At 31.0% G+C, this 13,493-nt stretch overlaps 1 protein-coding gene across 1 annotated transcript; it reads left to right on the forward strand.

Moving 5' to 3' along the window:
- The first annotated feature begins 6,129 nt into the window (after positions 1–6,129).
- LOC107620881 (uncharacterized) lies at positions 6,130–8,071 on the forward strand. Its single transcript, XM_016322978.2, has 6 exons — positions 6,130–6,289; positions 6,465–6,956; positions 7,079–7,297; positions 7,391–7,595; positions 7,686–7,776; positions 7,907–8,071. Exons 1-6 carry the CDS (start codon positions 6,130–6,132, stop codon positions 8,069–8,071), a joined length of 1,332 nt encoding a protein of 443 aa, XP_016178464.2.
- Positions 8,072–13,493: the final 5,422 nt, after the last annotated feature.

A 13,493-nucleotide genomic window follows, 5' to 3' on the forward strand; every position in this document is an offset into this window, starting at 1 on the left:
AAATTGCCATGGCTAAAATCAATAATTTTTTTAAAATTATCTGAAAAATAATTGTTCATGTATTATTTTCCAAAGTTCCTTTTTTTTATAAAAAATTACCAATATCCAAGATAAGTGAAAAATTAATGATGATTGAATTTCAATGTATAATTAAATTTTGTTTTTGATAGATAATGTTATCAATAGTAGATGAGCATCAGATAATGAGGGGACCTAACTAACCGAGTTAGCAGGTATCTGTTGACGCAAAGGTGAAGTGTCCCAAATGATGTTTAGATAGATTTTTCTTTTTGACACAGATGTTTAGATAGATTAGTTAATAGAAATGGTCCGAAATTGGGATTCTTTTTAAATAAATAATTTAAATATTTTATTTATGGATATAAATAATTGTAATTGATTTATCAATTTATATTTTTTCATTTATCTTATTTATAGTATAAACGAAATAAATTTGTGCATATCTATTTATACTGTAAACGAAATAAGTCATATTTCACGTTGCACGTATCACATTTACATACGTGATACATGAAAGAGAGTGATCAACACATATCTTGTTTACACTACAAATGAGATATTAAAAAAATTAATTTGTGTGCACTGTAAACGAGATAAAGTACGACATATTTCGAGCAGCTATAAAAAGATCGACAATTATTTTGTATTTTCCACAAACATTTAACTTCTTTTCCTCCCTTTCTTCAATAAATTTAGTAAAAATGTCTAGTAATAGTAGATATATTGTTGTAAGTGTCTATTTTAATTGTCATTTGAAAAACAGTTACACTGGAGTTATATTTGAGTATGATAATCTTACTATATTGTGCACTCGAAGAGTAAATTTTTTATCTGAGTTAAAGAATCTAATATTGACGAACTTCAGTAATAATGGGACAAAATAGGTTAGAAGAGTTAGGTATAGGTTTGTATCACCGATGAAATATGGAGTACTTCAGTTTCGTCTATTTTGGCTTGATGGGATGAGCATGCGCATCTCATGTTTGATATCAACGGGAGAATTCTAGCGAACAAATGATGAAACTTTTTGTGGAGATTGGTAATGTTAGTGGTGGTGGCCACTCAAATTTTATCTAGGATGACTCACGTCTTGCACCATCACCGCTGCACTGTGCTAGTCTAGTGGTAGACATAGACGTAGACGGTAATGAGTCCGATGAAGAGTATGTTACCAATAGCAACGATAGTGATTCTTTTGAAAATGAGGAGGAGAAAGAGTTTGTACCAAAGACTCCAGTTGGTACTTTAGTTCGGTATCTTCTACCTACCCATAACCAATTTCGAAGTTATCACATGTATCCAGTCCTATCATATATTGCATCTGGACGCGATGTTCAAAGAAACACCAATGCAAAGTAGAGAGGCAGTCATGAAGTTTTCAATATTGTGACCAATGCGATAGAATCTCGGATATTGGTAAGCCTTACTTTATAGTGTAATGCATATTCTTATTTATCATGATTATTTTGGTTTTAAATGCCTACTGATTATATTTTAATACGTTAGGAGATGCGTAAATTTGGCAGTCTGCACACCTGTTTAACCCCACCATGTCTCAAGACCATCGACAGTTGGATAGTAACCTTATATATAGTGTCTTCTTACCTCCTATACAGTCCAACCCATCAGTTACTCTCCCTATTTTACAAGGTGCAGTTAATAAGCGAGGTCTCTCACAAACATTTTAATAAAAAATATATTTGATATATTAAATATTCGAAATCAAAAGTAAAAATTTAAATTTTGAAAAATAAAAAGATAAAAATTATAATAAATTATTATTTCACATTTCATATTTAGTTGGATTTAGAATTAAGTTAAATATCGTAAGTCCATAAATATATTTAGAATAATTAACTTTATAAATCAAACATTTAAAAAAGTTATCCAACATAATAAAGTGAATAAATATTCACTAAAATAAGATATTTAGCATATTCAAAATTAAAATTAAAAATATAAAATTTAAATTAAAAAAAGTAATAAATATTTACTAAATAAATTAAATTAACTAATAAATTAAATTAAATTCATTAATTAACATTTACTAATAATACATTCCACCACTTAACAAATGCTAATAACATGACAATTAACTTATTTTATGTTTCTAAAATAACATCTAATCCAGTCATATATAATAGATACTAAATCTATAAAAATACTCTAACTATAACTATATGCTTATTTAACTAAAAAAGAAAAATAACAACACTAACCTTGAAAGTCAATCACTCCAACGATATGATACATTACATTCAGGCGGTTGATGTCATTATTTTGTACATCTTTGCACCATAATGTCAGATTACCTCAAGAATATCAAGAGAAATGTCCAAAAAAGAGAGAAAGAAAGTCAAAAAGGGTGTGAGAGTAACATGAGTCACGTTGTAAACAACTTTCTTATATAGGTGCGGTCCTTGCTTATCTCGTTTATATTGTAAGTAAGATAAGCCCATTTTACAACACATGTGCAAACGTGATACGTGCAACACAAAACGTAGTTCATATCATTTATAGTATAAACGAGATAAATAAGAGAATACAGATTGGTAAATAGGCTACAAATTATCTATATCCATAAATAAAATATTTAAATTATTTGCTTAAAAAAATCCTCGAAATTAGACTGCTTTTTCTTAATATTGTAGAAGATGAGTGATTTTCTTCATTATTTTTCCTATGCGTGAGTTACACAATGCCATGGGAGAAAACTTTAAAGGTTAAGTACGATTTTGATTCTTAAAGTTTAGGCTGAAAATATTTTTCGTCTTCAACCTTTTTTTGCATACAAAATCGTCTCTAAGGTTTAACTTGGTTTTAAAATCGTCATTTTTACTTAAATCTTAAAATTTTGGACCAAATTACTCCTAACAAAAAAATTATAAAATAAAAAAATAAATAAAATAAAAGAAAAAGAGTGTTTGAAATAGAGAGAGAGAGAGAGAGAGAGAAAAAGAATACGGGAAAGAAGAATAAGGGGAAAAGGAAGAAGAAAAACGAGAAAGAGGTAGGTGGTGACGACACTGAGGAGAGAGGACGGACATCGCACACTACGTTGCCATTTATGCTCCTGCACCAGTGTTTGACGTCGACGCCAGTAGATCGGTGAGGGAGGATGTCACGCGCAGCGTCGCTGTTTCTGCTCCTGCTCATCGCCGCTCGCTGCTATTCCTTGCGTGGTCGCCATTTTCGTAGGGTTCCAATTCTATTTTTTTTTGTTGATTCTTTGATATTTGAAATGCAGATTTGTTGATTCTTTGGTACTGATTTCTGCTTGTATTTCTTTTTTATTACATTGTTGACTCTTCTATTTCTGATTCTTTGATATTTGTTGATTTGTTAATTACATTGTTGATTCTTCTAATTCTGTTTCTTTTGTTTATTACATTGTTTTGGCTTCTAATTCCATTATTATTATTGCTGATGCTGTAATGAAGAAGAAGGAAAAAAAGCGAAACTGAGTATTTTGGTGAAGAAAGTTTGTTGGAGAATGGTATTTTGGTTTAAAGGACGATTTTAAAACTTAGCTGAACCATAGGGACGATTTTTTATGCAAAAAAAATGTTAGAGACGAAAAAAATTTTCGATCTATATCTAAGAACTAAAATCGCACTTAACCCAAAATTTAATGTGTCAGAACACCACAAATTAAAACAACATTGCCAAATTGTACGTTAAAATTTTTAATCATTTAAAATCAAAACGGCAATGCCGTTTTGTAATAAAATAATTATTTAAAAATTTTACTATTAGAAAACAGCAATGCCGATTTGTGAATGTTTTTTTTAAATAAAAAAAATGAAAAATAACAACAATGTTTTGCCTATTATATAGATTTAAAAGTTGAAATTGGTCAAAACAATGTTAACGTTGTGTAGTAAAAGTAAAAAGTCATTGACATTTTGTACTCACACGAATAAAAAAATATAAAACTAACTATAAAAAGAGCCATGGTGTTATTTTGAGAACATATTGTGGAGAAATAGAAGTGAGCAACACAAAGTTGTTTTTCGTTTTTAGGTTTTGAGAGTGTTATTTAGTAGTTGGCTTTACATATGTTGAGTGAAAAAAATTTGTGGGTAAATGTATTGAGTATATTAAATGGAGAATTATATTAGTTTAAAAAAATATTACAATAGTCAGATTTTGCATGATACACATGAGGGTATGAGTTTTTTATGTGAAAATCCATGTGTTATTGTTGTTTCTCTTTCGATAACATATGAATGATTTAATAATATACTTTCTCAAAGTGTAAATCATCAAATACTGAATAGAGTGATAAATATTTTGTACAGGCAGCCTGTGCTAGTATTTGGTAGTTTCATTCAATTTCAAATAATGCATGTGGCTGATGAAGTTAGTATGCAGGAAAAACTTTTGACCTACCATTAAATTAGAGCACAAACCTCACTTATCAAGTTATATGTTGAGTTTGAAGAAAAAGAAGATGTTGATTTTTCATAACCCAACATAGATAGAATGGGTTATAATCAAGGTTCTGAAAACCGGTTCAGATCAGCCGGTCGAATCGGTCGAACCGCAAACCATTGAGAAAAGTGGTTCAGACAAAAGGCAAAACCGTAGATTTCAAAAACCGCCATCAAACCGGTGAACCAGTCGGGAACTGGTCGGTCAAACCGAACCGTGACCTGACCGATTTTTGAAAAGGCAACTAAATGTTGCTGTGTCACTCACCAGCAATCCCTAACTCTTACTCCATCGCGCAAGCCAAGCCTTAATCAAGCTCCTCTCAGTCTCTCACACACACTCAGTCCAGGGAGGGCTCCTCAGTCCTCTCAATCTCATCGAGCTCACCTCCATCCAGCCACCATCTCGTGCCGCCGTCGTCGTCGTTCCTTCGAATAACCACCGCCTCGTGTTAGCTCACTTTCCCTCCATCGCGCAGTAGCCAGTGCAACCTTCGAAGCCTCCATCGCGCAGCAGCCATCGCAACCTTCGAAGCCACCATCTGCTCCACCACTCTTGCATGCTCTGTCTCCCTTGGTCACTCGGTGTCTCTGTCTCTGTCTCTCAGGGTCTCTGTCCCTCTCCGCAACCACAGTCTCTTGCATGTTCTCTAGGTAATTTTTTTATTAACTATGAATTTATGATTGAACTCTGATATAGTGAAGCTCTGTGAACTCTGATTCAAGTCATTCAACTGTGAATTGATATGGTGATATAGTGATTGAATAATTATTTTTTTGTGAACTGTGAAGTGTGAACTGATATAGTGATATAGTGATTGAATAATTGATTGAATAATTGTTTGCCTGTTTCAACTGAACTAAGTTACTGATTCAGAACTGTGAACTTTGTATTGTTATTGGATTGGATTGTATTGTTATTGGAATGGATTGTTATTGACTGTTTGCCCGTTTTAATTGAATAATTGGATTGGATTGTATTGTTATTAGATTGCTGGTAATGTTTAGGTATGGATGAGAATATCAACCAAGAAATACCTAAGAATAATAATGCTGAGAATAATTCGGCTTCGAATGAACCTTCTCTTCCTCCCGGATCTAACGAAAGTCAATAACATACTTCTAATGTTCGGGAAAAAACTGATCCTGCTTGGAGATATGTTGCTTTACAAAATATAAATGGAAAACCGCATTACCAATGCTTATTTTTTCTGAGTACTTTTAGGGGCAGGAGAATTAATAGAATGAAAAATCATTTGGCGAAGATAGGTGGAGATATTAAGAAATGTTCTAAGGTCCCTTATGACATAGAAAAACAAATGGAAGGTTTATTGAAAGAGATTTAGAAAAGTAAAAGTAGTAAAAGAAAAGTAAGTTTCAATGAAGAGGGTAGTGATGAGATTGAGGATGCAATTCATGAAGTAATAGCGCAAGAAGAACAACAAACTCCGAATCAGTTACCAACTAAGCAGGTGATTGGAGGCGATCCCAAAAAGAAAGCAAAAACTATTATTCCTCCTATGTTTGCACCAAGAACAACTCCGGGAAGTCAACCAAGTCTGAAAAGTGTGTTTCAAAACAAAGAGGCGCTTCATGAAGTTGATAAGCGAGTGGCTAGATGGCTTTTGGATTGTAGGATTCCTTTCAATACGGTCATGTCACCATTTTTCAAGATATGTTGGATGGTGTTGCTGGCATTGGGCCTAGTTATAAAGGTCCTTCTTATGATAAGCTGAGGGTTAATTTATTAGCCGATCTCAAAAGGGAGTGTCAAATAGTTGTTTATAGCTATAGGTCTGATTGGAAAGAAATTGGATATATCCTCATGGTTGATGGTTGGACAGATCAAAGGCAAAGAACGTTGATTAATTTTTTGGCTTATTGTTCGAAAGGGTTGTGCTTTGTAAAATCTGTAGATGCTTTAAATGTGGTAAAAAAATGCTTCAAGCTTGTGTGACTTATTTTCGGAGGTGATTGAATAGATTGGACCTGATAATATTATTCATGTAGTGACTGATAATGAAGCGAATTATGTTGCTACTGGTAGGCTTATTAATAAGAAGTTTGAAAATATTCACTGGTCACCTTGTGCTGCTTATTGCTTGAATCTTATTCTAAAAGATATAAGCAGCATGCCACATATTTTTAACCTTGCAACACGTGCTTCGAAGATTACTGTGTTTGTGTATAATCATACAGTGTTCTTGTCTTGGCTAAGACAAAGAACTACTTGGAAGGAGATTGTTCGTCCAGGTGTAACTCATTTTGCCACTGTCTTCATCATATTGAAGAGTATCTTTGAGTGCAAAATGGATTTACAAGCATTGGTTGTTGATACACACTTTACCGGACACAAATTAGGAAGAGCTATGAGTGCAATTATCCTAGACAATAAATTTTGGGATGATTGTTTTACTGCATGCAAAATTGTGAGTTCATTGATTAAATTGATGAGGTTGGTAGATGCCGATGATAAACCATCATTGGGAATTGTTTATGAAGGTATGACGAGGTCAGAAAATGGAATCAAAGAAATGTTCAAGCATAGTAAGACTGCATATCAACCTTACACAGAGATTATCAACTCAAGATGGGACAAACATTTGAAAAAAAACTTCATGCAGCGGCTTATTTCTTGAATCCTGCTTGCTTTCTCGATGAAAATTATAAAGAAGCACCTGATGTCATGCGAGGTTTACTTGATCTTGTTACATTGCATTGCAAGGTTAATAATTTAGATTCAGTTGAGGCAATGAAAGAAATACACTTATATAAAGATCGAAAAGAAAGCTTTGATAGGCCTGAAGCTTTTCGAGCTGCAAAAAAACTTCAACCTAGTAAGAGTATCTATTTGATAATTACTTTTTTAGTTATTTTATGTTTTCATTTCCTTAATTTGATAACTAATAGTTAAGCTATGGGATTGTAACTTGTAGATGAATGGTGGAGGTTGTTTGGTAGTTCTGCTCTATGTTTACAAAACATGGCAGTTCGCATTCTTAGCCAAGCATCTGCTTCTTCGGGATGTGAACGAAATTGGAGTCTTTTTGATCAAATTCATACAAAAAGAAGGAATAGATTGGAGCATGATAGGCTAAGTGATATTGTGTATGTTACATATAATTTACGTCTTAAATCCAGGTAATATAGATTTTATCCTTTCATTTCATATCATGAGATTTTGTGTAGTTAATATACTAGGCTTATCATATATGGTATTTAATTTTTTAGAACGGAAAGACAAAAGAGAAAGCAAAAGGTGCAATATGATCCAATCGATATTGAAAGTATTGATTTGGTTGACTTTTGGGTGACGGAAGAGGTTGTTGAAAAAGAGCCTGATCTTCCAAGTAATATTGAAGACTTGCTTCGTGAGTATTATAATTTATTGTCTGATAATTTATTACAACAGTTTTAATCTTTAATGTATTGATAATACGTTATATATTTAGTTAGATGAGATTGATGCTGATTTAGATCAAGGTGGTGGTGGTGGTGGTAGTAGTAGTACATTTTATTCTGCAACACTTGATTTTTCTAGTCCTAGTAGTGGACATGAAGGTGATGATATCAACGAAGCAAATCTGCAACAAGTTATGGCAGATTTTGATGATTGATGACAAACTTGAATTAGTTGGATGCTAGCATCTTATGTTTATGTTTGATTGGTTGTTTTTGTTATTTGACTTTTGAGTTTGTATTTGAATGAGATCATAACATTCTGGTCTATGTAGTACTTTTAATTTGGATAATACTTTAAGATTTATATTAGACTATAATTATGTTTTAATGTGTTTATTTATTATTTTATTATAAAACGATTTTTTCAGTTCTACCATGGTCGAACTGGTTGAACCTATGAACCAGTAAACCAATAACTAGAGCGGTTTGATAACCGGTTCGGTTTTCAGAACCTTGCTACAAATATAAATTAACTAGAAATATAAACTAATAATAACTAAAACTTCTAATATTTTATATAAAAAAATTCTCAAAATAAATCCTAGTCATTAAATAACAATGAAGGCTAATATATTTTAGTCAAATTTTAACACAAATATAAATTTATTATTATACGATAGATAGATTTTATTATTAAGATACGTATTTAAGAATGTCAATATCATTAGCCAACACTAAACAATCTTTCAATTCTCGAAACTACGTCAACTTTATGAAGCTTCCTCTACAGTCTTTCTTCCTAGGTGCAACACTAAACTGATCCAAACATTCAGCCTCTAAGGCCTCATAACTACTGAGGGTCGGTCTTGTAATTGGCAGACCATTCGTCGGAAGACTAAGAATTATCGTCACATCCTCCAACGTTACAACACACTCACCAATCGAAAAATGGAATGTGTGAGTCTCATGGCACCATCTTTCAATCAGAGCATTAACCGATGTCGACTGACATTGGACAACTCTAATATGGGAAACGTGATAAAAGACAGTCTCCCATAAATACCCCTCCAGAATTTAATTGTACGAATCCGGCGGCATTAAATGGTACATTGCAACATCCGTGAATCCTACAAAACGTAGCCATATATCAATAGAAAAAAGTTTGGTAACCAAAAATTTTCAGTCATAATTAGTCAAAACTTTCTATAATTTACTTCATTTATATAACTTAATAACAGTTTTATTTTTTATCTCACTCTCCTATTAATCCATTTATCATATTCTTATCAGCCCCATTTATTAATGACATTAATTATAATATCATATTCCTTATTATTAGGCATTCTTGTAATCAATACTTAATATTTTCTTTTATGATTTAATTTTTATATTTAAGAATACAATAAAAACTAATAATAATTATAAATAACGGTAATGATAATTTGTATTAAATGATTTAATTGTAATTGATTTTTTATTTTTGTTAAGTCATTTATCATCATCAATGGAGATACAAAACTTGAAAACTACCCTAATATGGTTTTGTTTCCATTAATTCAATTATTTTCATTCAAAATTCACAACTCTAATACCATTGCAAGCACACTTAGAAATTTAGAATAAGCCAAGAAATTTTACAAGAAGTCATTTTTATCATTGCAAATAGTATGACAATTAAATTCGACCTCGGTACTTATGATAGAAGGTGTGGATGAAGAATTTGAACAACAGACGGACTCATCCGACGAGGTTGTTGTCAGTCAACCAATTTTTGAGAATATGAAAAATCACATTAGTTTTGATGAGGTATGGTAATGAACCGATTTATTTCTTTTTTGTGTTTTTATGTGTATTTATAATTATATTGTACTACTAAGTTCATATACATAACATTCATACGTTCATATACATAACATCTATAATTACATACAACTAACATCTAAAAATTAAATTCATATTTATTAGATATTACATCCATACACGTATCATTTTTTAGTTATTGCATAAGTAACTATAAAGTTAATACAAATATTTTTAAATTTTATCATAATTAAATTTTAAAAAAATGTCAAATTCTTAAATTAATTTATTCAATTGATAAATTTACTCATAACATCCATAAATTCATACACATAACATCCATAATTTCATATTAATAATATCCATAATTTATACTCATAATATTCATAATTTCATACCTATGATGTCTATAATTAATAATTTTTATAATTAATATTATCAAATTTTAAATTATACGTCTTATTGTATTCTTTAAATTATCTCATATGTGCACTAGTAGGTCATGATTTTAATTATTTTAATATTTTTATTTAATATTCATATGTATGCTTATTTATTGATTTTAATATGACAAGTTAATAATTATTTTTAAAAAATTATTTTTAAATTTTTGTTTATATTTTTTATATTTTATATTTTATTTTTTAATAGTCTATATGTAAAATATAAGTTGTATAGTAGAAGTCAAGGTTGCGAAAACCGGACCGGTTATCGAACCGGTCAAGTAACTGGTTCAATGGTTCAATGGTTCAACCGTGGTTAAACCGTGGTTGAACCGGTTTAATTAAATATAGAGTGAAATTAAAAAAAAAAATTCAATACATAATCATAGTTCATAGAATTCATATGGCATTCAAGTATTCAAGAGAGCAGAATTGAAGAAATAAAAAAATTGAACATTGCAGAATTGAAAAACCCAGAATCCAGACCAATATATCAACTCATAGTTCATAGTTCATAGAATTCATATGGCATTCAAGTATTCAACATAGCAGAATTGAACATTGGAGAATTGAACTAATGGAGATTGAAAAACCCAGAATTGAAAAACCCAGAATTGAAGAACCCAGAATTGAAGAACCCAGAATTGAACAGATTCAAATTTTTTAACATTGCAGAATTGAAAAACCCAGAATCCAGACCAATATATTTCATCATATGGCATTCAAGTATTCAACAGAGCAGAATTGAAGAAATCAAAAAATGAAAAACAAAATTATTCAAGTATTCATTATTGAACAGAGCAGAATTCAAATATTCAAGTATTCAAATTCAAGCTACAACAAATTTATTCACATTTGATTAATCATATAAAAAACAAAATTAAAAAATTAAAAAATTAAAAAAACAAGAACAGAAGAACTGAAGTCTGAGGAAGTGAGGAACACAAAGCCAGAACCAAAAATGAAAAGTTGAAAACAATGCCAGAAAGTAGAAACCCAGAACTTACCCGCGACGTGAGTGAGCAGCGACGGTGAGTGGCCCGCGACGGTGACTGACCCGCGACGGAGAGTGCCCGCGACGGTGAGTGCCCGCGACGGTGAGTGGCCCGCGATGGTGACTGGCCCTAGCGCCGGCGTCGGTTTGGATTCACGGAGGTTGTTCTTCGACGGGGAGTGGGAGTGTTCTTGCCTCTTGGCTTCTTAGTTCTTGCTTCTTTCTTGGATTACCAGATTAGGGATTAGGGTATCACCAATTCAACACGCGTTTTTTCAGTTTTCAGTTTCACCCTTTTTTTAAAAAAAAAAAAGAAAATTCAAAACGGGATGCGATGGCGATGGCGATGGCGGTGGGCTTCACTGATGGCTGTGGGTGGCGATGGTGATTGGTGGCGATGGTGATTTCTGGAGCTTGGGTGAATGGTGGTGATTTCTGGAATCTGGAGAGGGGAAGGGAAACTGATTAGGGCTTCGACGCTGCGTTCCTTTTTTACGCGTTTTTTTTTTAATAGAAAAAAACGACGTCGTTTAGCATTTTAGTTTTCAAACTAAAAACCGTTAAAAAATCGGACGGTTCTCCCGGTTCACCGGTTAACCGCTGGTTTGACCGATTTTTTTATCAGTTTTTTGTCAGACGGTTTTTTATATTGTCCGGACCGATTAGGTGATCGGTTCCCGATTATTCCGGTTGAACCGGCCGGTCCGGTCCGGTTTTCAGAACTATGGTAGAAGTTGTTAAACATTTTTAATTTAACTTCCATAATTTTTGCAGAGAATTATTGCATTTAATGGATAATAATGTGATTGAGAGATGTTAAGGATTTGATTTGAGAGAAACTGAAACTGATTTTAGAAAGAAGATTAATGACTCCAAATATGCAGTAAAATAGTAGGTGTATGTCACTTACTTATCAAGAGAATAGAAATTTTTACATGTCATTTCTATATTGTAATTATTTTTTGTCTACCTAACATCTCCCATATCAATAAACCTTAAACGAATCTTAAACATAAATCTAATTTTTATTAGATACATTAAAAACTACATATTCTAATGTCTAAAATCTAATTATTTTATAATAATAATTCTTATTCCTTATTTTCTATTTATATAACCAGAATAATTTTAAAATATATTAAACACTTCAATTAAATTATTGTTATACATATATATTTTATATTACCAAATTTATCAATAATCATAAATAATTTATTAAATTCATATTTAAAATTTAGTATTACTAACATAATTCATTACCTAAATTACACTAAATTTATTCGGTTTTCATTCTTCATGGTACTATAACAATAATAATAATATACATTAATTAATTCACTTTCAACAATTATTATACTAAAACAATTTTAAAATTTTCACTTCCAACATAACAAACAAACATTCTCAAATAACTATTCTATTCTAACAACACACAATAAATCATTAATTCTTTATTAAATATCTATATTATACTCATAATAATAATCATTAATTCAATAATTTTTTATATATCTTCTACAATAAATATTAATAACAATTAATAATAATTATTTTATTATCATACCTAGATTTTAATAAAAATTATTACTACAATAAATTTATTACTAACAATTAATAATAATTAATTTAGTATCATAATAAAAATAATTACTATAATAAATTTATTAATAACAATTAATAATAATTAATTTATTATTCAATCATACTTATAATCTTAATAAAAATTATTACTACAATATTTTTTCTAATCTCTAACATTATCATTATTATTTTAATTAAATTAAAATATTTAATAATAAAAATTTACATAATTGAAATGATTAAAATAATTAATAATATGAAACTCTAAACGTTTGACGTCTTTTATTTTTCTTTTTCTTGACATTGTTAAAGGCTGATGGTCTAATTTTCTTTTGCTCCCAAAGACCAATTTCATCAACAATAGAAAAGAGAGGAGAAAGTAAGGTTGGGATGAGTGAAGCAAGAGTGGAATAAGAATAAAAGGGATGGGCTCATCGCCGGATAGTATACAATCATGGGGTGAATGCATGTTTAACACGTGGTATGTAGTGCGCAAATTGGACAGTCTGTGATGTTTGTAATTGGACCATCTGATTATTCTTCTCAAATTAGACCGTCTGATTTGTTAATCAGAGCATAACACCTTGGATATATATCCTACACTTCCATAATCGAACTATACACCACATTTATCCCAATATCAAAATTAAAAAAAAGTGTGTAATATTACGAGTTTTTAATTTGAATATGGAACTAAAAGAAGTGTTGAACTCGCGTATGGAGAAGAGGGGTGCTTCGCCTCGTTGTGGGATCAGAGGAAACAGAACTCGGACCCTGCGAGTTGTGTTTCTCAGAATGTAAAAAAAAAATTACCCAAAA

This window comes from Arachis ipaensis, chromosome B10 (assembly GCF_059453495.1).
Source record: "Arachis ipaensis isolate K30076 ecotype BB chromosome B10, ASM5945349v1, whole genome shotgun sequence".
Taxonomy (NCBI): Eukaryota; Viridiplantae; Streptophyta; class Magnoliopsida; order Fabales; family Fabaceae; genus Arachis; species Arachis ipaensis.